Genomic DNA, 24,825 nt, shown 5'->3' with positions numbered 1-24,825 from the left:
GTCGGTGAGGTGCTCAAAGTTGAAGAGCATGTTGCGTCCGAAGGCGGCGGTTCAAGTAAGAGTTCACCAAGCTCCTCGCCAGCTGCGCCCAAGCTGATCACATGCAAGAACCCGACCGCCAGCCTCGCCATCGAGCGCATTCGCCTCGTCGTCGGCGACAAGATGCGCGCGTCGGGCATCGAGTCGGTTGAGGACTTTTGCTCTGCAGTCGGCTTCGCCACTCGGGCCTCGTTCCAGAGCACCAAGACGTTCACGCTCAGCGCCGCCACGTTCGGACGCAACATGCTCTTCAACTTTGAGCACCTCACCGACTGGGCCGCCGCACACAAGCGCAGCATCCAGCGCATCGCCGCTACAATGAACACGAGAACCAAGGCCGCATTGACCATGGCTTTGCGGCTCCAAGGCGATGTTCAACCTCTCGCACAACATGCAGAGCAAGACGTTGCCGGCCACTGCCGGGCCCTTTGGGATTGTCCAAGCACACCAAGTCGAGTGCATTTTCTCTTTGTCGTTCTTTGTTGGACACTTGAGCATCCCAGCCGTGACATAATTGGTTTCGCAGTCTGGAGTACGAGTGCGACATTCTACTCACACTCGATTCGGATATGCTGCGGCTCCAACTGCCTCTTCTGGAGGTCCTCTCCTAGTACAATATGACTCCACCTTTGCTCGTCAGGAGGCAAATTCAACAAATCGTTGGCGGGCTCTTCAACGCTTCGGTCTCTACAAGCGCCACCAGGAGCATTCTCACATGCAGCAAAACGTATCTCGTGTCCTTAAGCTTTTCCCTGTCGATACGAGCCCAAAGTTGCATCTTGGACTAGTACATTCGTCTCCACTGCTGAGCCACGCGCCAATGTCAGTTGTGTACACAGACGTATATTTTCTCAAAACGCAACTACTCGTCTTCACCTTCCCAGACCTAGGCATCGAAGAGCGTCTTAGCACACGCCTTGGGTCTGGACGCCCGACTTGCGGTGCTCGAGGGTGTGGCCGAGCGCAAAGACGAACGCGTCAATGCTGATCTTGACCTCGCCCTCGTCGTCGGACGTCGCGGCCTGCTTGGCGACCTCGACCAGCTGCGAGTGGGCCTCGAGAAACTCGATCGCTTTCACAATGTCCTTGACGAGCATGTCGGCCATCGACTTGGTAAAGTTCTGCTTGACGACGACGCGCATGATGACGAGCGACTCGGCGCCCTTCGAGCACGTGTACGCGGGCACGATCCAGCCGCGCGACCGGAGCTTGTCCTGGATGTCAAAGCACGAGAACGGCTTCTTGCCCTCTTCTTCGTTGAGGCAGAACGCCACGAGCGGCATGTGCGCCTTGTCGACGATGGCAAAGTGCCCGGTCGCCACGAGGCGCTCGCGGAGGTACTCGGCGTTGTGCATGGTCCGGAGCAAAATCTCGCGGTACCCGTCGCGCCCGAGACGCACAATGTTGTAGTACTGCGCAATGACGTTGCTCGCGCCCTTTGAAAAGTTGAGCGTAAACGACGCTTGGTCGCCGCCGAGGTAGTTGACGTGGAAGACCAAGTCGTCCGGGAGGTCCTCGGGCTCGCGCCACAGCGCCCAGCCCATACCGGCGTACACGAGGCCAAACTTGTGCCCGCTGACGTTGATCGACTTGACGAGCGGCAGGCGAAAGTCCCAGACGAGCTCGGGGTGCAAGAAGGGCGCAATGAACCCGCCGGACGCCGCGTCGACGTGGATACCGAGCTCCCAGCCGTGGAGCTCGTTGAGCTGCTCGGCCATCGTGTGGATGGCCTGGACGTTCTCGAATTCGCCGTTGAACGTGCTCCCGAGGATCGCGCAGATACCAATCGTGTTTTCGTCAATGAGCCCGCGCGCGCGCTCGGCCGTCAAGACGAGCTCGTCCGGCGAGACGTCGGCTTCGCGCGGCTCGATCTCAAAGTACTTGCACATCTTGTGCCAGCACACTTGGACGTTGGAGCCAAAGACCATGTTGGGCTTGTCGGCGGGGAGGCCCGCGGCGAGGCGGCGGTCGCGCCACTTGCGCTTCATCGCGAGACCCGCGAGCATGATGGCCTCGGAGGAGCCGACGCAGCCCGTGCCCGTGGGCACACCAGGCGCGTTGAAGAGATTGGAGAGAATGGCCACGCACCGGTTGTGGATCTCGGCCGTCTGCGGGTACTGGTCCATGTCAATGTAATTCTTCTTGAGCCCCGCGAGCATGAGCTGCTCGGCCTCGGGCTCCATGTACGTCGTCACAAACGACGCCAACTACCAGCGTGCATGAGCCTCGATCGATCCATAGGTGGACGTACGTTCATGCTCGGGTTGCCGTCGAGCGCAAGCTCGTCGAAGATGAGCTGGTACGCCACGTTGGCCGGCATGGCCTCTTCGGGAAAGGTGTCGGTGGGGCAGTCGCGGGCGCAGGCCGGGTGCGCGTACACGGGGCAGTCGGCTTCGTTGTGGTCTTGGATCATGCTCGAATGAGGTGAATTAGGTTGTGTGTCCCGTGCGATCTTGGTTCTTGGTCGGCCGGACGCGTGTTTCTGTGTTGGCGTGACGAGCTTGGTGACGCGTTTTAAACACACTGCGCGCACCCAACTTTACGTCGCGCTGACACCGGGCGCCGCGTCACCCGACCCCACGGAATTATTGCCTGGCCCGACCCCGAACGACGGGCAATCCACACTGCGACACGTCATCGCCAAGGCAAGAAGGACCGATACGCTTGACGATCCGAACCAAAGCTCTCGGTAAAAGTGCCGACCCGGTTTGAAGTAGGCGGTTCGATGCCATCGCCACGGAAGCGTCCCTGGATCTACGCAGGCTGCAACGTCATGGCTCCATCGAGTAGCTGGGATAACGCAGAGTGCTTGCGCCATCGCGCAGCAAGAACCGTGAGCGGCCAAAGACACGGGTATCAGTCGTAAGGGGCGTGTTGGTATCCTTGCCCTGTGTTTAAAACACCGCCGACGTTGAAGATCTTGTCGCAGGCAGCAGCCAATCACGGAATGCGAATCTTCGTCTGGTCTTTGCCAGCGTTGGATGGGCATGTCGCTTGCGCCCGCCAAGCTCCTTGGCTCTGCTTCCCACCCTGGTTCATATCGATGACTGCATTAGGTGCTTGTCGCTTCCTTAACGAAGGAACCCTGCGCATCCCCGGCGCTACCCAAGTGGCAATCTCTGCAGGATACTTTCGGCGGCTTCGGCTGCCAATGGCTTGCTCGTGACCGCTCGCTGATGCAAAGGCTGCGCGACGCACGACGACGTGGGCCGGACAGACTTGGGTGCCGCCAAGCAAAGGGCGTCGTCGCCACTTTGGATGACGAGGAAGGGTCTCGCCGTCGATGCCTCTGCCCTGCATGGAGTAGCCGGGAGGTCGAAGTACGCGTCAAAGGCAGGCACGGTCGCGGGCGAAGCAGTGGTGGTTGCTTGGAGCAGGCACTGCATGCGCACCCCGTCCAATGTCTGCAGCGTCCCGAACGGCAAGTTGACGAGCGATGGGGCGTCTGATGGCAGCGCCGACGGCGGCACATAGTACGCAGGCTTCCAACTTGGGTAGGGAAGCCGCTCTATGGCGTCCGTGGACGTTTTCTTTACTAGGTGCAGTGGGATCGATGCATGTACCGGGACGCAGCGTGAGCTGGAGAAAGGAAGGGGCTGGGTTTCGTGGAAGCTACTCGCAATGAGATGCGAATCTCGTGGCAGTCGCACCGTTTCTAGCAGCAGCGCGCACTGCTTGAGTATCGGCGCGAGTGGCGAAGCCGACATGCCTACGAAGGCCATGACCGTACAAGCGGCGTTGGCGACAACCCACCACTCGCGGTGTAGGTAAAACGGAGCACAAGCCGCCGCAGGCTGCCTCTCGCGGCGTCGTACATCGTGAACGTCAGCGCATCCAGGCACTGCCGCTCGAGGCATTCCGAGACGCCAAACTCGATGAGCTATGCGCAGCTTCGTCATGCACAGTGTCTTCAAGCGGCGAGGTACGTTGTGCAATCGATGCGCCGCCGGCGAATCTGGACCCGCGCCATGGAGTACTCGCATGGCGTAGCCATCTTGGCGATCGTGAGAGCTTCCACTTCGGAGCCCCAGCGCATACCTGAATGGCGCTCTTCAAAGCACGCAGCAGGGAATGACGTGGCGTCTTGATGGGCGATGACACAGCTCAGGACAGCGCGGACGCCGGCAAGCGCCTCGGTCATCGTCGCAGGATATTGTGCCGGATACGGGAACATCCGGATGACACATTCGGATGCGGTACAAATAGTGTGTGCAGACGTTGATTCCACATTCCAGAATGTGATTGGCATCGGAGAAGTTCTAGAACGCGCCGCGTACCAGAAGGATGACGGTGGAAACCACAGCCAAGCACATCTCTGGCGTGCCGAGGGTTGTGACGAGGAGCAGCGATAGAATCGTCCGAGCAGATTGGTGGACGCTGTCTCGAGGCTGCCAGCTGCCCGTGACACGTTCCAATGCAGTGGGCTAGAATTGCGGTGGGCGCTTGCGGTGCTAGATCGTCACTGCGCATTCGAGCCAGCGTTTTGGCTCCAACGGCCATTGTTCGTGCTCAACTAGCGCCAAGGCCGTGTACCTGCGAGCTGTGTACCCTGCGCGGCGCTTGTCCCGCTTGCGCCACCTCGCACATCGCATGGGATCGCCGACCAGCGTCGTGCCTGGGCGTAAATCATCTCGCCAGCGGTCGCCTTCCGCCTGCAATGTTGCTCATTGGCCGTGCGCGGCCTGCTGGCAGTGCTGAACGAGGATGGGTGGCTCATCTCGATCCGCACCCTCTGACGCGCAACTTGGCACAGACTGCGGCAATTCAGTTCAAGACTGCCGATTGTCAGTGTCGCATCTTCGATCGCCTTGCATAATCCGCTGGATGTTTGGCTCGCTCATACATGTCCTACATTCGTATCGCTGCGAATACGTGTGTCGCGTTCTTATAGCTTATTCGCTTTGGCGAGTCGTGGTCGCGACGAGGAGCCTTCTTTTGCATGGCGCCACTCTGCTTGGAGCGATAGATATGTGGTGTCGAACGGGCGTAACGCTGGCTCCTCGCCGGCGGCGTCGCAGCCAAAAGTGGGAAGATGGCGGCTTCGCTGTGTCGACGAGCGCAATTTCCCGCATTACTCACTGTCGTTTCTCACGTGGTTTAAAAATACACTGCGATCAGCCTTCGCGCAGGTCTATTCGCTGCGCGCGAAAAAAAATACACCTCGTGCGGTCCCTGACGCAAGTCAAATAGGCAACAATGGATTTGGATCGTATTGAGGTGGAGGTGGGTTAGTTTCCCAAAAGCATTACCAATATGCACTGAACCGTTACACTGCGCGGTTGTATGCTCTATAGTCGAGCAAAGGCGAAGGAGGGGAGACTAACGCCGCGCAACACGCTCCGAAACTAATGCCTGGACGACTGCGATTGGCGCAGGACTTTAAGCCAATCAGCGGCGTCGGCCCTGTCGTCATTGGTGAATACATTTGTAGAGATATATTTTCTTTCTTGGGGAAACAGCCCGGAGACGGCCACGGGCGAGGAAGAGGCTGATCATGTCACGCTATGGTGGAGCCAACTACGACGACGACGACGACGACATGCTGCTCAAGGCGCTGCAGGCCAGCGAGCCGTGCGGCAACTGCGGCGCGCCGGGCGCGACGATCCCGTGCTCGAGCGGCTGCGGAGAAGTGTACTATTGCTCCCGGGTACGTGGCAGCGGCGATGGACGCTTGGCCTCATGGCACGTAGGAGTGCATGACATACCATGCTTCCTCACATCGCCTGCGGTGCAGAAACCTGCGCTGCTCCAAGTTTAACGACGACGAATGTACGTACCCTGCGCGCGGTGGGCCACAAGACTCATTTACACTGTAGCGGACGGCAGCTCCAGTGACGAGTCGTACTACGACTCCTCAGACGAGTCGAGCGAAGAAGACGAACCGCCGCAGCCTGCGCGTGGTGGTGGCAAAAATGGCAAGACGCTCAGCAAACAACAATCGAGCAGCAGCAGTGCCGGCGGCGGTGGCGGCGGCGGTGGCAAGAAGGGCGGCAGCGACAAGCGCCTTCGAGTCGACTCGGACATTGAGCGCCGCATCGAAGAAAAGATCATGCGTCGACTGAAGAAGCAAGAGGAGAACCGCATTGCCCAAGCCATCGAGTCGCAGATGGTGCTCTCGAACGCCTCGTGGACCGACGCCGACATGAACCGGATCGCGATGGAGGTCAAGATTCGACTCCAGAAGGAAATGGGCCATCTCTTCACGGGCAGCTCCAGCAGCCGGTCCCGAAAAAACAGCATCTCGCAAGGATCGCTCAGTCGAAGCCTCTCGGCCGTCGTCGAAGAAGACCCCGGGAAGCGGGCACCGCCAGCCCCCATGGCGCGCCAAGAGAGCAGTGGCTCATCGCGAGACAAGGGGTCCTCGTCGCGGTCGTCGCCAGACAAGCCTATGCGATCACAGCGCAGCATCGACGTCGACCCGGTACAGCCGACGACCGCGGTCGTCCCCGTCGCTGCTGCCGACCCTGCGACGCCGCCAACGTGGAACAACAAGTGCGCTGCGTTTCTCTCGCTCAAGATTGTGGTCTGGAAGCTTGACTTTCGTCCGCAAATGCGCTTCTGCGCCGGCCCAGACGGCACATGGAACCAGCTGGCCGAGGTCGACGCCGACGAGTCATTTTCGCACATCATCCTTGGCGACGTGCTTTTGTCGGTGAACGGCCAGCTCCTCACGGGCGTCGCCATGTCGGAGGCCGAGATGGAAGAGATTTTGTCCGAGAACGGCAACCCGCTCATCATGAAGTTTGGCAGCGCCGACCCGGACAACCGAGCGATCCGCGAGTACACGGTGCGCTGGGGCAACGGGCCCTTGGGGCTGACGCTCAAGGACGACGGGTCGCCCGAGGCACTGCCGATTGTCCATCGCCTCACCAAGAAGCCCGGCTCGGTCGCGGTCAAGGAAAACATTGCGATCGGCGACGTGCTCTGCGCCATCAACAACATCGACACAGTCTCGCTCGGGTGCGCGCTCACCATGTCGGTGCTCAAGAAGGTCCAGCTGCCCGCAAAGCTCACGTTCCGCGGTGTCGGCGGTGTCCCCACGCGGCCCAAGGGCGACGCGCCGCCCGCCAAGGCCAAGCAACCCGAAGTGCCCGTGAGCTCGCGCGGCCTGGCGCCTGGCACGACGTACCAAGTCGACTGGCGCGAAGGCCCGCTCGGCCTCACGATCATTCCGGGCCTCCAGCCCGGCGACCTGCCCGTCATCAAGCGGGTCACGGGCAAGGGCACGTCGCCGGGCGTCGAGTACGCGCAGGTGGGCGACTACCTCACGAGCGTCCAGGGCAAGTCGACGACAGTCCTGACGTTCGAAGACATTGTGGACCTCCTCAAGACGCTGCCCAAGCCCATCTTTATGCAGTTCACATCGGCCCAAGGCACGGCCAACGGCTCGATGCTGCTGCCATTGCCGGTGCCGGCGCCCGACGTCGTCGTCGAGCGCAAGCCCAAGTCCAAGCCGGCCCCGGAGCCGGTCAAGAAGCCCAAAGCCGAGGTCGAAGTGGACATTGATGTGCCGCAACCGGCGGACGCGGGGACGTACACGATCGTGTGGGGCCCGGACGGCCCGCTCGGCTTGACGATCGATGCAATTCCGCACGAAACCGGCGCGTACATCAAGCGCACCAACGGCACCGGCGCCGCGGGGCACCTCACGGACGACTGCATTGGCGACGAGATGACGCATATCAACACGATCGACGTGCGCCAGATGGAGTACACGCGCATTGTCGCGTACCTCAAGAAGGTGCCGCGGCCCGTGACGCTGCACTTTAAGGCCGACAACATCCACCGGTCGAGCTCGTCGAGCAACAGCGGCGGTGTCAACACGCTCCGCGCGGCGCCGAGCGCGTCGATGCCCGTGCAAACGACGACGAGTGCGCCGACACCGAGCATGCAGCCGCCAGCCTCGCTTCCGCGCGGTGCGTCGGGCTCGTCGTCGAGCCGTCAGTACTACGACCTCAACTGGGCCGAGGGCTCGCTCGGCCTCTCGCTCCACGGCGCGGACGACAAGAGCGAGTACCCGTACATTACGCGTGTCACGGGCGTCGGCTGCGCCGCGCACCTCCCGCCGAGCGTCGCGGGCGACCAGCTGCGCGCGATCAACGGCCACAGCTGCCACACGAGCAAGTGCACGTTCAATGACATTATGGACCAGCTCAAGACGCTCCCCAAGCCGATTGTGTTGCGCTTCCAGACGCAAAAGACGTCGTCGCCGCCGCCACAGGAAGCGTCGCGGTCGTACCAGCAAGCGCCGCCGCAGTACGAATCACAGCGGTCGTACCAGCAACCGCAGTCGTACCAGCAACCGCCGCAACAGTCGTACCAGCAACCGCCGCAGCAGTCGTACCAGCAGGCGCCGGTCCAGCACGACGCGCCGCGGCCGCAGCCGACCAACGAGAAGCTGCTCGTGCGCCAGCCGTCGGCGCTCCAGTCGTACGGCGAGTCGAGCCACGACGACGCCGGTGGCAACCAGCTGCACACGCCGTTCCTCCAGGCCCCCAAGCTCTCGTCGGGCCGCCGGCAGAAGATTGTCAAGCAGTTGAAGAAGTAGGGTACATAGACACAACGACGACCACGGGCACCTCGTGGAAGGATATCTAATGTTAATGAAGAGCTTGTTACAGCGGTGTGATCGTCGTGCTCTGTCGGCGCCCGGTGCTCGAGCTCTCGGTGCCCTTGTCTTGGAGCGTCTCTTCCTTGGCAAGGCCCTTGATCGGCGCATACGCAACGTCGTTAAGGCGAAAGCGGGCATGCCGGGCAAAGCAGAGTATCTGCAGCACCAAGACGCCGTCGACGAGCGTCTGGGTCGCGCCGCAGAGCACAAACTGCAGCGGACTGGACGTGTGGAGGGCGTACATGGTCTTGAAGACGTCGCCAAATGCCCACCCCACGACCATCGTGTAGCTATTCCACAGCTCTCAAGTCTTACTACTCGATACGAGCCGGAACGAAGTACCTGACGCCGTCTGTGGACCGGCGCTTGTGGTTTTTGTGGACTTGGGGGAGGCCGAGACACGCCTCGGTGCCGAGTGCGACGATGCCGACGAGCTGCGTGTACTCGTCGCTGCTCGGGAAGAGCGACACAAACAGGACGTACGCCAGACACGTCAAGAGACTGAGCGCACCGAGGTAGTCGGAAAAGTAGCTCCATTTCCAAAACGCATGGCGGCTCCAGTCTAGTATAACATGAGTCGACAGAACGAGTGGTTTTCACGTACGGACGAGACGAAGCGGCGGGTCCGTCGTGGGTCGTCGGCCTTTGCGGACGACGAGCTCGAGCATGAGGAGCTGCGCGGCCATCATAACGACGCTCTGCACGAGGAGCGTCGCTTCAAACGGCGACCGCACGTAAAAGCAGACGCGCGTCATGTTGGCGGCCAGTAAGATCAAGCACACCATCGACGAAAAGCCCGAGGTGTCGCTGTACCGAGCCATGTAGATGTACTGGGGCACATACGGGAGGACGCCGCCGCCGACGATGCCGATGTCCGCGACGGTCTCCATGGCGGTGGTATTCGCCTTCGAATTCATGTTTTGAGACTGGCAAGATCGTTTTGGACGCCGATGATTGGCTCAATTTTGATGTGCGTTGACGGGTGTAACGGCAACGGCAAAGTCGGTAGAAGAGACAACACAGACGCTGACATTACGACTACTAGATTATGTGCAGGTTGTCGAGGTACGTCTGGTATGCGAGCTGCTGCATCGGTGGTGGGTAGCTCGGCGCGTACGAGTGCATCGAATACGTCATCACCTCGGCGTGCAAGGGCGGCGCCGCGATGTGCGTATGGTGGTGGTGACGGGGTAGCTGCTGCGGTCGCGGCTGGGGATACGAGGGGGCTTGTGTGTGGTGGTGGTGCGGATTGTACATGGCTGCATGGTGGTGAGAGTACGGCTCGACGTCGTGAGTAGAGAGCAGGGTGTGCTGCTGCTGCTGTTGTGGAGGCAAGTGCGGGCGCTGCGACTTGGAAATGTGCTTGGTGGGTACTTTGATGTGGCGCGCCGGCACCGGCGACGGAGCCACTCCCGGGACGTGGTCCGGACAGAAGCCACCCCCGAGCACCCACTTGCGGCACTCGGTGTTGCCACACTTCTTGCCACCGCCGTGGGCTTTGCAGTGGCCGCCGCCTCGGTCGACGCCCTTGCAGCCGTCCGTGTGGCATTTGGTGCCGCCACCGTGGCGAATGCAATGCCCGGCCGTTTTCACAGCGTTCTCACAGCCCTCGATGGTGCACTTGCGCTTGCCGCCGTGGCCCTTGCAGAGCTGGAGGTACTGCGCCGTCTTCGTGCATCCGTCCACCGTGCAGAGGCGACTGCCGCCGTGTTCGCGACAGAGTTTTTTCGATTGTTGTGCCTTGTTGCAGCCTTCGCGCATGCACTGGCGCTTCCCGCCGTGCTCCTTGCAAAAGCCATTTCCGAGGTCGATCTTTGGACACTTGTTGTATTGGCAGAGAAACCGGAGCGGCTCGGGCGTCGGCGCGGGGGGTGGCGGCGGCTCGTACTTGTGTGTCGGGCACAAGCCGCCATGCGGCGCCCACGCATTGCACTCTTCTCTCGAGCAGCGCTTCCCACCGCCGTGGGCTTTGCAATAGCCGCCACCGCGCTCGACCTTGTCGCAGCCGGCCATCGCGCACTTCGTGCCGCCGCCGTGCGAGACGCAGAAGCCGCGGCCGACGTCCTTGTTGGTACATCCTGGATGTGTACAGGTACGGCTCCCGCCGTGCGCCTTGCAGCAGCCGCGGAAAACACGTTTGTTGGGACAGCCCGGTTCCTTGCAGAGCTTCTTGCCACCGTGCTTGGAGCAGAAGCCTTGCGCTTGCGCGCTGGCTTCGCAGCCGTCGAACTTGCACACGCGGCCGCCTCCGTGCCCGATGCAGAGACCGCCGCCTTGGCTGAAGCGCGGGCAGTCGACGATGCGGCACTTGGTCGACACCATTCTATCGCTCTCGCCACGTTTCTGCGTCGAGTTGCTTGCTGGCCGCGGTCCCCTTCCCAAAATACTACGCTGGCGACCGCGCGGCCCGGTTTTAGTGTGAAGCAACCAATAGTGTGACTCACGCCGCATGTCGCACACGTCCACTCTGCGAACATCCCGTGCTTCAATGCAATCGCCCTTGTGTCGAGCGCAGTCCGCGCACCACGACAGGTACCTCGCCGCTGGCAAAGCCCGTTCAAACCTATGTGCACGGTGCTACCTCGGTATCTGTTGCCTTTCTTGCCGACAATCAGATCTATATGGTTATCTCAACCTCGGAAGAGCTTCAATAAATGCAGCAAGCCACAACTATCACCGGCGCCGACGCCAGAGGTGGCGCAGGCGCCAGAGGTGGCGCAGGCTCCAAGTGGCCATTGCGCAGCCGAACGAACGCGCCGAGCTCGGCGACTGCGCGACGCACGCGATCCTCGCGATAGCAGATGTCCATATTTAGTGTCCACATGACACTATTCGCTTCGTATCCGTATACGGCGCGAGAGATCGCATTATCCGGATGATCAACTGATTGGTGCCAAGTTTCAAGTTGCCGCCATGTCGACCGACGCCAAGCGCCCGCGCGACGACGAGGCCGCGGCCAAGAAGATGAACAAGCGCATGCGTCGCATGGTACATCTGCCTCGTGACATGGGTAGGACGATGGCCCCATGCGTAGAGCCCGGAAGAACTCGAGCTCATGGGCTACCGCAAGCGCATGGAAGCGTGCATGCAGTCGGCCAACGTGGTCGAAGCGCTCGCTATCTTTCGCGAGATGCAAGAGAAGGACGTCAAGATGCAGGCGTACATCTACCAGATGCTTCTGACCCTTTGCGGGCAAGCTGAGGCCAACATCCTCGACGACGCGTTCGCGGTCCTCAACCACATGAAGGAACGGCTCGGCGCGACCTCCAAGAAGCACCCAGTGGACGAGCCCTGCTACAGCGCGCTCGTGCGTCTCTGCGCCAAGCACCACGCGACGGACCGCGCCGAAGCGCTGCTCGCCGAGGTCGAAGCCGCGCACGTGCTCACGAAGCTCCGGACGTTCTCGCCGCTGCTCCTCGAGTACGCGTCGACCAAGCGCCTTACTGACGCATGGCGCATCTACGAGACGATCAAGTCCAAGGCATTGGACGTGACTGAAATCGAGTTTACCGCGCTCCTCCGCGCGGCGCATGTCGAGTCGAACGCTGCCATGTTTTACAAGATCTTGGCCATCTTCATGGACGAGATCCTCGAGCCGTCCAACGAAACGCAGGTGGTCCTCGAGTCCTTCTTTACGAGGTAGTGCCACACGCTACTGTTCCTACCTCGTACCATCGACGACGATGTAGCAACGGGTACACGTGTGCGACGGGCACGGTTGACCCGAACGGCGTGTGCTCGATCACAGGCGCCCAATTGCAGTCGATTGAGCTCAGCGACGAGAAGCAAGCGGCGCTCATGGCCAAGGTCGAAGGCCTCGTGTGCACCAACGACGAGCGCACCGAGCAGTGGGCTGCGTTCAAGGAGTGGCTTGACGCAAACGGGCCGTTCGATGTGCTTTTGGACGCGGCCAACATTGGTTACTTTAGCCAAAACTTTGAAGGGTACTTACCCGGTTCAAAAGTCCTAACCTCACTATGAATGAACGTCAGGGGCGGCTTCAAGTACACGCAGATCCAGCGCGTGCTGCAGGCGTACCAAGCGCTCGGCAAGAAGGTGCTCATTGTGCTCCACAAGCGACGGACCAAAGACCGCGAGGTCCCCGAAGCGCTGCGGGCCATGGTCCAGAGCTGGAAGGACGACGGTGTCATGTTCAACTGCCGCCCGGGCAACAACGACGACTGGTACTGGCTCTACGCGGCCGTCAAGCTCGGCGGCCGCACGCTCGTGGTTTCGAACGACGAGATGCGCGACCATCACTTTTCGATGATTGCCAACGTCGACTTTCAGCGCTGGAAGGAGCGCCACTTGGTGCACTACGAAAAGGTCAACGGGAAATTCTCGTTTGACGAACCCAGCGTCTACTCGAAGCGGTCGCAGCAGCTGACGCACTCGTGGCATTTTCCATCACCCAACAAGGACACTTGGCTCGTCGCGCACAAACCGGCTCAGTAAATCAACAAACGAGAGCTGCGTTGTATTCCTAGCAGGTTGAGCGACCGATGGCTCTGCTTGACGCTTGACGCGTGGTGTTTGCTGTGTTCGCAGTCGCGGGCGATGGTTGCGCAGCTTGCACTCGTTGGCATCGGCCTTGGCTTGCCGACGTACGGCGGAGATGATCACTACCGTGGGCTCCACTCTGAGTTCTCACTAGCACTCCGGTGGACAAACACTCGTAGCCCAGAACAACATCTGCCTTTGACCAGCGATCATCAGAAGCTTCATCAGATCGCCACCAATGGATGGAAACGCATCAGACTGATCCAAATGTACACCACGGAGGACGGCCACCATTGTCGTTCAGCAGCCACGACGACACGAAATGCTCAACAACTCAAGCGAAGGGTTTGACGAGGCTTGCGTCAACCCGAGAATGCCACGGTTTACTTGCGGCACACAGGAGGCTGTGACGCTCTTTCTTCCCAAGCTACATTGCAGGCTCCATTGTGCTGGCAGCTACGATGTGGTTTGGCTCCGGCTCAACGCTTAGTGTTGTTGACCTTCTCTTTGAACTTCACCTGTCATCGCACAAGCTTGTCCGGCAGCGCTCGTTGCCGAGTCGGCGACACATGTGGACATGCTGCGTTGAAAGCTCGTGTTGGCTATCGCTGTCGTATTGACTAGTCCGAATATTTAACAAACGTATCTCACCAATATTTACCACGGGAGAGGGGGAAGCTCACGGGAGCCACCGACGGACACCGCGCGCTACCCTCCAAGCTCTGGAGGTATCGCTGCTAGCGGACTGTGAAATAAACTCAAATTGCAGATTTCCGTGTGCGAGCAATCAAGCGTCGTAACGCTGCTTGTCGTGTGGAGACGAGCAGGGTTCGAGCTGAGCGGCACTGTACACTCTGTGTGCGTCATCGAGAGGGGTCATGCGTCCTGTGCAATGAAGGAGGAGGAAGGCAACGCCATGTGGATGCGCCGAAGACATCGCCCGCGACCGCCTCTCACCATCGTGTACTGTGGCCTCCCTCATATATGCAACACGTTCGATTGGCGACGAGATGTGCGAGGACATGCTGCACGTGCCCTTGGACCGGAGACTGTTTTGCAAAAGAAAACAGACACTTGACGAGAATCCTTGCCCACGTCTTTTGAAGTGGACTCTACCTCGCAGTCTCCAATAATGATTTACGTACGACGCGACAGTAGCTACTCCAACGCCGACCGTGTTGGCTCATATTATGAGCACCCACTAAAAATTATAGCAAATAGATATACTAGAGAAGCTTTGCCTGTCGCATCGTCGTAGCCAGGACCGGTATTCTAGTGTTCTCTTGTACCCCTGCTTGCATCGAACGCTCCGTGGCCAAGGAAGCTCGGGTTGTTGCCAGCACGATCAGATGCGATGGTCGCACCCGTCGGTTCGTTTGATTGGCAATGTAAACGAGGAGCCAATCAAAACGCGCACGACCAGCACCGTTGTGCAATGTCAACCGGATATATCTCAAGCGCGCATGAGGCCAGCCGCGGCGATTACAGCCACACCCGTATACACCAGGCTCGCCACGCAGTCGGATGCAGTGGAGAGAGAGCGCCAACTACGTTGGCCGGTACCAAGCCCTCTATGACGCTGGTGTCGTCGACCCGGCGCCGCTCGCGCTGCCACCACCGCCCAGTGTGCTCCAGCGGCTCTCGCCGCTCAGGCTGCGTTGGGCGTCGTTGCCATCACTTCTGCAGCGCGCGCTTATCTGGGACGCCGGATTTGTCCTTGGCTTTGCTGATGGCGCGGACGCGTATGTACAGGTCTACACCAACTGCACGAGCGACCGCAGCGGTGTCCCCATGGGCGACATTGCTGTCAACTTTGCAACCTTCCTCAACGGCCATATGCCGCTCAACAACCGCACCGAGTGTCAAAGCGCAAGCAATACGACCGTGCTTCGATCGCAAAACTGCGACGGAAAGCTCTCGGACGCCATGGCCAAGTGCGCCATCGACCTCAACGGCTTTCCGGACGGCCACTCGAGCCAGTTGGCGCAGGACGACCTACCTCTTAATGACATTCCCGAGCCGCGCGTCTTTCAGCACGAAGACGTAAACGCTGGCTGGACAAAGCCAGCGATCCACACACAGCCGCACGGCCGGTACCCCGAGGCGCCGTGGGGCACGTGTCCGCTGCCGGGTCGCAGCGCCCTCACGATCCCGTGCGAAGTGCGCAACCAGCGCGCCGACTCGACGAATCGGTGTCTACCTGCACCCAGCGCGGTCATGGACGACTGGCTCACAGCATACAAGGCGTCGCTGCCACAGCCCACGTCGGAGACTACCAATGCCAACAACCATGCGTCACCCAGCAACCCGACCGTCCAGCTCGTCGGCATTGCGATCGGCGGCGTCTTTGGGCTCGTCTTTCTCCTGTACCTCATTCGGTGCCTCTTCCAACGCCGCGCCGCCCGGTCGTCCAAAGACTCTGCCGCGTCACCGCACGTCTGGGGCCCACGCTCGACGCAGCTCCTCACGAGCAGCCATGCGATCGAAGCGTCGCCCGTCGCTGCGCCCTCTTCGTCGTCCTCGGCGCAGTTCCAGCACGATCCGCGGCTTCTCGCCAAGCGTCTCTCGTACAAGGATGTTGTCTGCGACCGCGTGCTCTCTCGGTCCGCGACGGCCGAAGTGTGTGTCGGGCGCCTCGGCACCGAGACGGTCGCGATCAAGAAGACCTTGTCGCCCGAATCATTGGATGTATTTACAGAAGAGATCCGCGTCATGGCGCGGCTGCAGCACCACAACATTGTGCGCTTCCACGGCTTTGCATGGGACAACCAGCACCTCTCGTCGCTCGTCGCGGTGACCGAGTACTTGGCGCAAGGCGACCTCCCGGCGTTCCTCCAGCGTCACCGCGCCGCACCGTGGAGCACCAAGCTCTTGCTGGCGCTCGACATTGCTCGCGGACTTGCCTACCTCCACGAAGAGGCCAACGTGCTGCATCGCGGCCTCAAGCCCAAGAACGTGCTTGTCATAGACTCGATGCACTGCAAGCTCTCGGTCACCGGCCTCCGCCGAGATGTCCCTCGAGACGATGCGTTTTACACGGCGCCCGAAGTGCTCTATGGCGAGCCAGTCACGCGCGAAGCCGACTTGTACGCTTTCGGGTGCATTCTCGTCGAGCTCGATCGGCACGAACCGGTCTTCAGCGACCTCCACGTCGCGCCACTCGTTGTGCTCAACAAGATTCTGAGCGAGGGCCTCCGACCCGCCGTGTCGCCGTCGTGCCCGGAAGCCGTGCGTCTCTTGGCGTCCGAGTGCTTGGCGCGGGACCCGCGGGCGCGGCCCATGGCCCTCAACCTCTACCGCGAACTCGAGTGGATGCGCCAAAACGAAGAGTGGGAGATGCTCTCGGGCCGCGCACTACGCGAATTTACCATCTAGTTGTCAAAAAGTCCATGTCTTCATGTCTCATATTACTGCCTTTGTCTTCGTGTCCTCGCGGTGGTAGCACGAGCGTTTAGACCCTAGCCCTAGTTGGCACGGCATTCGACCGATCTTTCTATACATGGAAGCGCGATGATGTGGCCTAAAAATACAGCAAATCGAAACATGCTGTGGCGACAGTGGCTGACGTCCGCCGTGAGCGCCCTCTGCCTGCGTGCGTCGTACTCGGCTTCTCTTGATGGGGCTCATCGGTGTGTAGCTTGGGCCGCCGCCTCGGAGAAATGGACGCAGCTGACGCCGACGACGTTGGCCGAGCCACGTGCGCGGGATGTCATGGCGTTCCAAGTTGTCGACGACGAAGCGATCGTGTTTGGTGGCGCCGGCAACGGCAACTACCTCGCCTTTGACGACACGTGGAAGGTACCATGAACAGGTGCATACATATGCAATGTATGCATGTCTGGTGTCGTAGTTTGATTTGGTGCACAGCAAATGGTCGCAGTGCACGCCCCAAATTCGACCCGGCGCGCGCTATAGCCCCGTCGCCGTACTACGTCTATGATATTTTACTGCGTCCACGCGGGCCGTAGGCAACCAAAGGCCGCAGCGTTTACGTGTTTGGTGGGATGGTCGCCGACCCGAGCAGTCGTACCGGCTTTCGCTCGGCCAACGACCTCTGGCGCTTGGACGTGCCAACGTGCGAATGGGCTCCCATCGCCACTGCCGGCAGCGCGCCAGCCGCTCGGAGCGCAGCCGCCGGCGTCTCGCTACCGACTGCGATGGTTGTTTTTGGAGGTCTCACGATCTCAGGGGGCTCGGCCGTCGACTGGAATGACGTGTGGTCCCTCAACTTTGAGACGCTGCAATGGTCGTCAATCGCGGTGGATCGCAATCTCCTGGTGCCCTCGACGCGCTTCTCGCACAGCATGACAACGATCACCGGTAGCGGCAGGAGTGTCCTTTGTGTCGCGTGATGGCTGCGCTAGTCGGCGGCTTGGTGACGCTCGTGGTGTTTTCGGGTCGTCATTTGAGTGGTGCGACGTGGACGCTGTTAAGCGACGTGTGGCTACTACCGCTGACGACGGTAGCAATCCTTGTTTGGGCCAGTTTGGCGCAAAAATTACGTTGCCTTGTAGAACGCTGAGCGCGCGTGGACCGTGGTGCCGACCGTGCGGCCGACCATGGGCCGCATCTTCACGGACGCCGTGACCATCCAAGGCGCCGTGTGGCTCTACGGTGGCTTCAGTCTTCTTTCGGACCGCAGCCAAGACGCGGTCGCGTACGACGACACGCTGGTCGGGATGCTCGACACCCTTCCCAAGGTCCTTTCGTTCGGCAGCGACTCGTCGTCGCAAATGGTACGACCGCTCTTCCTTTGATGTCTACAGCGTCATCATGTAGATGGTCAACGAGCCGTCCGCGCGCTACGACCACCGCTCCGCCGTGTGGCGCGACCAGTTCCTCGTGTACGGCGGACGCTTCCAGTTTTGCCTCGGCGACCTCTGGCTGCGCAACACCTCGTCACCGCCCGTGTATTCGGCGGCCTCTACCGATACGTCCACCGACTATCTTTTCTTCGTCCAAGGCGGCGTCATTCTGGTCAGCGCCATGACCACTCTCGTCATTTTAGCCAAGTTAATTTACCTCAAGTGCTTTCGCCACCCCGTTCGAACGACCAATCGTTTCTCGATATGCACAAGATATGAGATAGGCCGGCCGCGTAGCGCCTTCCTCGGCCCCCGCGCCGCGTCACGGCATCACGACCGCCCAAATGGCGGCTTTCCAGCGCATCAAGGTAGTCGCTATCGCAACGGCTCGATCTTGACACTGTATGTCTCAAAAGAACGGCCGCGTAGCGCCTTCCTCGGCCCCCGCGCCGCGTCACGGCATCTCAACGGCCCAAATGGCGGCTTTCCAGCGCATCAAGGTAGTCGCTATCGCAACGGCTCGATCTAGACACTGTATGTCTAGTTTGCGGTGGCAGCGACCAATGCAACCGAAGAGCTCTGCCCCATCTGCTTGGTGCAAAGGACGTTGCGTCATTTGTGGCTTGACAAGAATTCAACAGGTGGACTTTGAGGACGGCGAGACGTTGGTGCTTCTCAACTGCGCGCACCAGTTCCATGGCGAGTGCATCGCGTCGTGGCTAGCGCAAAACCAGGTGCGCGATCGGCTCGACCTTGGCAAAAACAGCAATGTCGTAGACGTGCCCGATGTGCAAGCGGGATGTCCTCGCGCCGTGCTCACCTACAAGTGCAACGCCCTCAGGCCGGCCGAGCGTCGTCGCCCCCACGCTGGAGGACAACGCCCTTATCGCCACCGATCTCTAACAAACGACGCTTTTTGCTTGGACTGGATGGAGTGCACAGCGAGTGACCGTTCTTTGATGTTGGCGGGAGACTAGGTATAATTCAACTACCCTGCGACTACTCTTGCTGCCAACAATGACGCCGCCGAGCACAGTGTATGCGTTCTGCATTGCGTTGAGAACGACAGTGAGCGCGAAGGCAAAGGAAACTTCGGTTGACGCACCGGCATATTCGGAGATGGCCGACGAGCTAATATTAGTCTCAGTTGCCATCTTGACTCGATGCGACTTGGTCGCCACATGACGACGTCAGGTCTACCTTCCAGCGCCCTTGTGCGAGGTCTCTCACGGCGTGTTGCAGCTTCCGAGGTGTGGTCGTTGCTCGCTGCCCCATCGTTTTCCCCAACGTACCCACCGCCGCGCGACTCGAGTACGCTACAGGTGCTTGGCGACACGGCGATCATTTACGGTGGCACGAGCGCCCAGCGCATCTTCAACGACACCTGGCTCGTATGCATCTCGGTCTTTCCTCGCTCACAATCGTGCATTCTAGTTTGACTTGGTCGCGGAGAGCTGGACACAAGTCCCAGCGCACCAGACGAACCCGGGCGCGCGCTTCGACCACGTCTCTGTGCGTTCCTAAGCACGTTATTGTTTGCACGTGCAAGCGTCCAGTAGGTGGCCCACGCATCTGCGCAAGAGCTCGTCGTCTTTGGCGGTACGCTCTACGCGCCAGGCACGAGCGCGGACGGCTACGTGCAGATGAACGACGTCTGGGTCTTCTCGCTCCAGCATCGGGTATGGACACCCGTTGTCTACAGCAGCCAAGCAGCGCTGCCCAAGACGCGAAGCGAGGCCACGGCGGTCGTGACGGGCGACGGTAGCGCGATGGTCGTCTCTGGCGGCGTTACGGTCCCCGACAACGCGTCCCTCTACTCGTATCCGATCGACTTCAACGACGTGTGGGCCATGGACTTGACAACGCACACATGGACCGAGCTCACAACAAGCGCCGCGTCGCCGCAGCCCGCCGCTCGCTTCTCCCATGCGGCCTCGACCATCACAGGTTTGTGTCGAGCTCTTTCGCGATGAGAGCCTCATACGCATCTAGTCGACGGCGTCGAGCACCTTGTGATTTTCAGCGGGCGGCACATTCTCGTCAACGGCTGGACCATCCTCAGTGATGCATGGATGCTACCGCTCAACTCGGTCCGAGGCTCAACTGTACGGAGTCATCGATTATCAACAAATGCGCTAGACGGAACCCCGTGTCTGGACGCTGTTGACGTCGAGCCATTCGCTCGAGCGCATGTTTACGAGCGCCGTGACGGTTCACGGCAACATTTGGTTCTTTGGTGGCCTCGACTATGTCTCGGACAGCTCGATGGCGGTCTTTGCCGACACGATCGTCGGCGACGTCGACCACGCGACGCGCGCCGTCACCTTTTACGCCGACGCGCCCACCGCCGTATGCTCAACTCGCTCGCTGATGTGCAAACGATGTTGTGGAACCTAGGCGAGTCCGAGCGAGCGGTACGGGCACCGCATGGCTGTCTGGCGCGACAACGTGCTGCTGTTTGGCGGTCAAGACAGGACGTACCTCGGCGACCTCTGGCTGCGCAACACGTCGGTGCTGCCAAAGAGCCTCTTCCACCCGGTCTTGCCGTCGGCCGACTATGCGCTATGGGACCTCTCGACGCTCTTTCTCGCAATGCTGTCGGGCTTTGTCGCCGTCTGCTTGGGCTTTGGGTACATGTTGTACCGCAAACTGCACCGGCATTCAGTACGTTTGAACGTGGCCATCATGAGTGTACGGACTTTCATGTAGCGCGGCGGTGAGCCAGGCGCGCCTGTCCGGCCGCGAGGACTCTCGACCGATGAAATCGCCCAGTTCGAGCTCGTGCCGGTACGTGCTGATCACTCGACAATTGCGTCATTTTTGGTTCCATGGAATAGTTTGAGCCGACAGTGCACGGGTCGGCCGACGATGTGTGCCCCATCTGCTTGGTGCGCTGCATAATCTCTGGATGCGCTGGACGGATTCGCTTAGGTCGACTTTGCTGTTGGTGAGCGCTTGCGACAACTGAGCTGTGGACATCTCTTCCACCCGCAGTGCATTGACGAATGGCTTCACAAAAACTTTGTACGTTTCTAGAGATGGACGAGCTATGAGACAATATTCTTTGTAGACGTGCCCGATGTGCAAGCGGGACCTCGCGCAACCAACGGACACGCCGCCAACGGCGGACGCGCCGTGACATTGCCACGCTATCATTTCACGGATGGGGTTGTCTCGCGTTCCCTTAAGATTAGGCCACCTTCAACGTTGAGCTTGCACCGGAAAATAAATATTTCAACACGTCTTTTCGGGTGGACGACGTTTTAAAAATATACGCACCGCCGTGACGTCACTGGCGGCGGCGCCTGCGCGTTCGCGGTCCAGTAGAAGTCCGTGCGGTATGCGTCAAGCGCACTATCATTCTGACAAAGGGGTGCTGTGAAACGCCCTTCAAAAGAACGTCCGATTAAGTACGAGGTTGCGATCTCGCCGTTGGAGCTCGCCGTTGGATCTCGTCGGGCACAACACGCAGCCAGCCGTGAGTGATCATGACCATACGATACCAAGCCTGCGATGTTGGCAACACAAACAGTCGTACTTGTAGCGTGCTCTTTCAACGACAGCTGCGTCGTCAGTGCTGGAACGAATGCGCTAAGATCTTTGTCTTCAACCGGACGCTCGACTAAGTCCGGTTTAGGTTTCTTTCTGCCCTTTCCATTTCCATATCTTGGGCCAAGTGCATGATGGAGATCCACGACGCGTTCTACGCCCAGGCGCCGCCGTTCCCGCGGTCGCTCCTCCGGCAGTACAGCCTCAACATCCCGCGGCCTGGCACGGATGGCCTCCATGAGAAGGTCGTCTCCCACGTGCGCGAGCGCTGGGATCACTACCAGACCAAGTGGCGCCTCACGGACCCGGCGACGACCACGATCTACGACGCGGAGGTCGTCGAAGTTGTCTTTGGCGAAGGCACGCTGGGCCTCGAGCTATCGATTCTCGAGTCCAAGGACAAGGTTATGGTCAAGACATATATTGGCGGACCGTCGCCCATCACGGTCGTCGCGGGTGGCGATCTGCGGAAAGGGCTTGTGGTCGATGCCATCGATGGCGTAGACGTACGCATACTGCATACCATGCACACGAACCAGCGGTCTCATACGTATATGCTGCGTATAGGTCGATACACTGCCCGCGATGGAGGTCTTGAAGCGGCTCCAGCATGCACCGCGCCCGACAACCGTCCGCTTTACGACGTGCGAGACATCGACGGTGGTGTGTCGCCTCTGCGAATGCCTCGTCGACGTCAACCAGCTCGAAGAGCACACGGAGTTTTGCGTCTTTTCGTGCAAGCACGAGCAGCAGGCCGACGCGTTGAACGCGCGGCTCCGGCGCGTCGCCAGCTGCATCACGTCCAGCATGCGCACCGAGGCGATCCGCGCGTCGTTCAGCGAGACCGACACCCAGTACTACAAGACGATGCGGTCGATTGCGCTCCAGGTCCCTCTATATTGTCGCTGGCACCCACTCACTCTCGCGCTTGCAGGCGGCCATGTGTGACATTGCAAGTATCGAGTCGTTCGACTTGTGCGTGCAGCTCCTCAAGGCGCTCGAGGTCGCCGACCCCGACACGCTCTCGTCGAGCAGCGTCGTCGAGCGCGGACTCAAGTTTACCAGCCGCATCGCTGACCTTATCCACACCAAGATGAGTCAGATGCGATCGACGCAGAAGCTGCTCTTGACGCGCGACGCGTCGCTGCTATCGTCGGCGCCAGCCCCTTTTTACCGCACCAAGTCGCTCGAAAACAACGCGGTCGAGACCAGCGTGAGCTTCTTGCCGAGCCACCGGTCGTCGCGCATCTCGATCTCGTACGTATTGGATATATATTGGCTCGGGCTAAAGTGCGCTGGTGAAGAGACTTTGATATTATCAAGCCCGTCTCCAAAGGCGCGTTTGGGCGCGTGTACTTGGCCCGGAAAAAGACCACCGGCGACCCATATGCGATCAAAGTGCTCGCGAAAGCCCACGTTCTTCGCAAAAAGCAGGTGCAATATATATTGCGCGGTTTCCAATATATATTCTCACGGGGCAGGGCTAGCTAAGCCACATTGAGACGGAGCGCAACGTCCTCGCCAACGTCGAGAGCCCGTTTGTCGTCAAGCTCTTTTGGACTTTTCAGTCCAAGTACGTTGTATGGGCACCGAATCCCACTGACGCTTTCGTAGGCACAACCTCTTTCTCGTGATGGAGTACCTCCCAGGCGGCGATTTCATGTCGCTTCTCGAGTGCATTGTGCGGCTGGAAGAAAATGTTAGTTTTTGGAGGCCAATATATTGTGGCTAATATTGTACAATTGTCTAGGTCGCCAGCATTTACATTGCCGAGATTGCGCTCGCGCTCAACCATTTGCACTCGAAAGGGTGTGTGCACCGCGACCTCAAGCCCGACAATATTCTTATTGGCGTCAACGGCCACATCAAAGTGCGTCCGCTTGTATCAGTGTATCAGGCAGGTATCGAACTTGCCTCGTAGCTGACGGACTTTGGGCTCTCGGAAGAGGCAGTCACGTGGGACGAAGCCGACGACCGCGACGAGGCACTCTACGACCTGAACGAGTCGTTTGCATGTGCTTTGACGACGACCAAGCACAGTGATGACGACGGCGACGACGACGACGGTCTCCACGACGAATTTCTGCAGGCGTTTGCGTCGAGCCCGCCGCGAGCGGTCGCAACCTCACACCAGTCGGTGCACCGCTGCGGCACGCCCGACTACCTCAGCCCCGAAATCATCCTCGGCGATCGGCACGGCGCACCCGTCGACTATTGGGCGCTCGGCGTCATCATGTACAGCGCTCGTGCTCATGTGGAAGAAACTCAGCACTACTCGGATGTAGATACGAGATGCTCGTGGGCTTCCCGCCCTTCAACGACGACACGGTCGAGGCTATTTTCTCCAACATTCTCGCCGGGCGGATCGTGTGGCCCAACCAGGACCAGCGATTGAGCGCGTCGGCCGAGCACCTCATCAACCGGCTCCTCGAGATGGACCCGGAGAAGCGCATGGGCTGGGACGAGCTCCGGGCGCACCCGTTCTTTGTTGAACACGACATCAACTGGGACACGCTGCTGGAGACGAGCCCGCCGTTTGTGCCGACGCTCGACGATCCGTACGACACGAGCTACTTCAACAACCGCGACCTCACCGAGGACTTTGTCGACGATGACGACGACAGCGTCATGCCTTCGACGACCAATGCGATTACGATCCCCGAGAGTGACGCGTCGCCGCACTATGGGTACGGCTCGCCGCTCTTGACGCCGACGACGCCCGAAGCCTTTCGGTCGTTTAGCTTTACCAACATGAATGCGCTCGCGGCCGCAGGGCGCGAAGAGGCGCACGGCAAAATCCTCGACGACCACGCGTCGACCTTTAACCTCTGGTTGTAGCTTCGTCGCTCGTATTTAAATAGTGTTTCACTTGCATAATAGGAATCCTAGTTTTGACTTACATGGTGGGCAACGTTTTATTGAGTGGCCATGCGTACAGTTTATGGCCTTGGTATTCTTGCTTTTGGAGTGAAGCTTTGGAAATGTGAGATTTTTGCCTACTAGTAGCGCCAGAACGGGCGTCGTTGTGCCCGTTAAAGAGAGTTCATTCAGATGCAAAGTACACTGAACTGGTTGTCGTGGTGCACTTCTTACGCCCAGCGTCCTGCGACTGAGCGGCGGCAGCAAGGCGAGCAATATTGCCGTTGGTAAGACTGACTGTTCGCAACCGGAAAAAGTGCTAGAGCGTAATTACATGTAGCATTTGGCCACAATCGTCGTACAAAGTGGTAGCTTGATAGGCCCGATTGTTTGGACAGCCGTTGCAGTCAGAACGCGCTTGACGCCCCGATTTTATCCGGACAGTATTATCCGTACACAATG

At 59.8% G+C, this 24,825-nt stretch overlaps 11 protein-coding genes across 11 annotated transcripts; 7 read left to right on the top strand and 4 right to left on the bottom strand.

Moving 5' to 3' along the window:
- Nucleotides 1-28: 28 nt before the first annotated feature.
- On the top strand, nucleotides 29-553 carry SDRG_01463 (hypothetical protein; the record flags this gene model as incomplete). Its single annotated transcript, XM_008606988.1, has 3 exons — nucleotides 29-35; nucleotides 83-490; nucleotides 543-553. The coding sequence occupies 3 exons, from the start codon at nucleotides 29-31 to the stop codon at nucleotides 551-553; spliced, it is 426 nt and encodes a 141-aa protein (XP_008605210.1).
- A 307-nt stretch (nucleotides 554-860) lies between these two features.
- On the bottom strand, nucleotides 861-2,609 carry SDRG_01462 (glutamate decarboxylase). Its single transcript, XM_008606987.1, has 2 exons — nucleotides 2,291-2,609; nucleotides 861-2,246 (listed from the first exon to the last, which is right to left on the bottom strand). Exons 1-2 carry the CDS (start codon nucleotides 2,450-2,452, stop codon nucleotides 945-947), a joined length of 1,464 nt encoding a protein of 487 aa, XP_008605209.1. The 5' UTR covers nucleotides 2,453-2,609; the 3' UTR covers nucleotides 861-944.
- A 1,340-nt stretch (nucleotides 2,610-3,949) lies between these two features.
- Nucleotides 3,950-4,180, bottom strand: SDRG_01461 (hypothetical protein; the record flags this gene model as incomplete). Its single annotated transcript, XM_008606986.1, has 1 exon — nucleotides 3,950-4,180. One exon carries the CDS (start codon nucleotides 4,178-4,180, stop codon nucleotides 3,950-3,952), a length of 231 nt encoding a protein of 76 aa, XP_008605208.1.
- Nucleotides 4,181-5,533: 1,353 nt separating this feature from the next.
- On the top strand, nucleotides 5,534-8,587 carry SDRG_01460 (hypothetical protein; the record flags this gene model as incomplete). The annotated part of the gene is made up of 3 exons (XM_008606985.1): nucleotides 5,534-5,686; nucleotides 5,730-5,808; nucleotides 5,856-8,587. The coding sequence occupies 3 exons, from the start codon at nucleotides 5,534-5,536 to the stop codon at nucleotides 8,585-8,587; spliced, it is 2,964 nt and encodes a 987-aa protein (XP_008605207.1).
- A 5-nt stretch (nucleotides 8,588-8,592) lies between these two features.
- Nucleotides 8,593-9,579, bottom strand: SDRG_01459 (hypothetical protein). The gene is made up of 3 exons (XM_008606984.1): nucleotides 9,255-9,579; nucleotides 8,993-9,212; nucleotides 8,593-8,940 (listed from the first exon to the last, which is right to left on the bottom strand). Exons 1-3 carry the CDS (start codon nucleotides 9,565-9,567, stop codon nucleotides 8,655-8,657), a joined length of 819 nt encoding a protein of 272 aa, XP_008605206.1. The 5' UTR covers nucleotides 9,568-9,579; the 3' UTR covers nucleotides 8,593-8,654.
- Nucleotides 9,580-9,655: 76 nt separating this feature from the next.
- SDRG_01458 (hypothetical protein) lies at nucleotides 9,656-11,057 on the bottom strand. Its single transcript, XM_008606983.1, has one exon. The coding sequence runs from the start codon at nucleotides 10,970-10,972 to the stop codon at nucleotides 9,692-9,694; it is 1,281 nt and encodes a 426-aa protein (XP_008605205.1). The 5' UTR covers nucleotides 10,973-11,057; the 3' UTR covers nucleotides 9,656-9,691.
- A 479-nt stretch (nucleotides 11,058-11,536) lies between these two features.
- SDRG_01457 (hypothetical protein) lies at nucleotides 11,537-13,167 on the top strand. Its single transcript, XM_008606982.1, has 4 exons — nucleotides 11,537-11,638; nucleotides 11,685-12,289; nucleotides 12,340-12,594; nucleotides 12,643-13,167. The coding sequence occupies exons 1-4, from the start codon at nucleotides 11,564-11,566 to the stop codon at nucleotides 13,103-13,105; spliced, it is 1,398 nt and encodes a 465-aa protein (XP_008605204.1). The 5' UTR covers nucleotides 11,537-11,563; the 3' UTR covers nucleotides 13,106-13,167.
- Nucleotides 13,168-14,601: 1,434 nt separating this feature from the next.
- SDRG_01456 (serine/threonine protein kinase) lies at nucleotides 14,602-16,577 on the top strand. The gene has a single exon (XM_008606981.1). It carries the CDS (start codon nucleotides 14,675-14,677, stop codon nucleotides 16,523-16,525), a length of 1,851 nt encoding a protein of 616 aa, XP_008605203.1. The 5' UTR covers nucleotides 14,602-14,674; the 3' UTR covers nucleotides 16,526-16,577.
- A 116-nt stretch (nucleotides 16,578-16,693) lies between these two features.
- Nucleotides 16,694-18,858, top strand: SDRG_01455 (hypothetical protein; the record flags this gene model as incomplete). Its single annotated transcript, XM_008606980.1, has 11 exons — nucleotides 16,694-16,742; nucleotides 16,788-16,948; nucleotides 17,001-17,075; nucleotides 17,119-17,470; nucleotides 17,515-17,612; nucleotides 17,665-17,886; nucleotides 17,930-18,193; nucleotides 18,240-18,323; nucleotides 18,500-18,550; nucleotides 18,597-18,689; nucleotides 18,733-18,858. The coding sequence occupies 11 exons, from the start codon at nucleotides 16,694-16,696 to the stop codon at nucleotides 18,856-18,858; spliced, it is 1,575 nt and encodes a 524-aa protein (XP_008605202.1).
- Nucleotides 18,859-19,136: 278 nt separating this feature from the next.
- SDRG_01454 (hypothetical protein) lies at nucleotides 19,137-21,166 on the top strand (the record flags this gene model as incomplete). The annotated part of the gene is made up of 11 exons (XM_008606979.1): nucleotides 19,137-19,149; nucleotides 19,198-19,346; nucleotides 19,390-19,467; nucleotides 19,515-19,902; nucleotides 19,948-20,045; nucleotides 20,095-20,304; nucleotides 20,353-20,619; nucleotides 20,665-20,742; nucleotides 20,793-20,843; nucleotides 20,887-20,979; nucleotides 21,026-21,166. The coding sequence occupies 11 exons, from the start codon at nucleotides 19,137-19,139 to the stop codon at nucleotides 21,092-21,094; spliced, it is 1,494 nt and encodes a 497-aa protein (XP_008605201.1). The 3' UTR covers nucleotides 21,095-21,166.
- Nucleotides 21,167-21,600: 434 nt separating this feature from the next.
- Nucleotides 21,601-24,426, top strand: SDRG_01453 (AGC protein kinase). Its single transcript, XM_008606978.1, has 9 exons — nucleotides 21,601-22,010; nucleotides 22,072-22,392; nucleotides 22,439-22,761; nucleotides 22,809-22,938; nucleotides 22,992-23,077; nucleotides 23,119-23,203; nucleotides 23,255-23,374; nucleotides 23,426-23,739; nucleotides 23,790-24,426. Exons 1-9 carry the CDS (start codon nucleotides 21,636-21,638, stop codon nucleotides 24,340-24,342), a joined length of 2,307 nt encoding a protein of 768 aa, XP_008605200.1. The 5' UTR covers nucleotides 21,601-21,635; the 3' UTR covers nucleotides 24,343-24,426.
- The last annotated feature ends 399 nt before the right edge of the window (nucleotides 24,427-24,825 follow it).

This window comes from Saprolegnia diclina (assembly GCF_000281045.1).
Source record: "Saprolegnia diclina VS20 unplaced genomic scaffold supercont1.3, whole genome shotgun sequence".
In the NCBI taxonomy this organism is placed as follows: Eukaryota; Oomycota; class Saprolegniomycetes; order Saprolegniales; family Saprolegniaceae; genus Saprolegnia; species Saprolegnia diclina.
The sequence above is the reverse complement of the archived record's forward strand: the minus strand, read 5'-3'. Positions and strand labels throughout refer to the sequence as shown.

Coding starts and splice junctions, on each gene's coding strand:
- SDRG_01462 (XM_008606987.1), bottom strand. CDS start 2,452: ATGATCCAAGACCACAACGAAGCCGACTGCCCCGTGTACGCGCACCCG. Junction 2,247..2,290: donor ACGGCAACCCGAGCATGAAC/GTACGTCCACCT, acceptor GCACGCTGGTAG/TTGGCGTCGTTTGTGACGAC.
- SDRG_01459 (XM_008606984.1), bottom strand. CDS start 9,567: ATGAATTCGAAGGCGAATACCACCGCCATGGAGACCGTCGCGGACATC. Junction 9,213..9,254: donor CCCGCCGCTTCGTCTCGTCC/GTACGTGAAAAC, acceptor ATGTTATACTAG/ACTGGAGCCGCCATGCGTTT. Junction 8,941..8,992: donor CGGTCCACAGACGGCGTCAG/GTACTTCGTTCC, acceptor GCTGTGGAATAG/CTACACGATGGTCGTGGGGT.
- SDRG_01458 (XM_008606983.1), bottom strand. CDS start 10,972: ATGGTGTCGACCAAGTGCCGCATCGTCGACTGCCCGCGCTTCAGCCAA.
- SDRG_01457 (XM_008606982.1), top strand. CDS start 11,564: ATGTCGACCGACGCCAAGCGCCCGCGCGACGACGAGGCCGCGGCCAAG. Junction 12,290..12,339: donor CTCGAGTCCTTCTTTACGAG/GTAGTGCCACAC, acceptor ACGACGATGTAG/CAACGGGTACACGTGTGCGA. Junction 12,595..12,642: donor TTTAGCCAAAACTTTGAAGG/GTACTTACCCGG, acceptor AATGAACGTCAG/GGGCGGCTTCAAGTACACGC.
- SDRG_01456 (XM_008606981.1), top strand. CDS start 14,675: ATGCAGTGGAGAGAGAGCGCCAACTACGTTGGCCGGTACCAAGCCCTC.
- SDRG_01453 (XM_008606978.1), top strand. CDS start 21,636: ATGATGGAGATCCACGACGCGTTCTACGCCCAGGCGCCGCCGTTCCCG. Junction 23,078..23,118: donor TTTTGGACTTTTCAGTCCAA/GTACGTTGTATG, acceptor ACGCTTTCGTAG/GCACAACCTCTTTCTCGTGA. Junction 23,375..23,425: donor GCGTCAACGGCCACATCAAA/GTGCGTCCGCTT, acceptor CTTGCCTCGTAG/CTGACGGACTTTGGGCTCTC.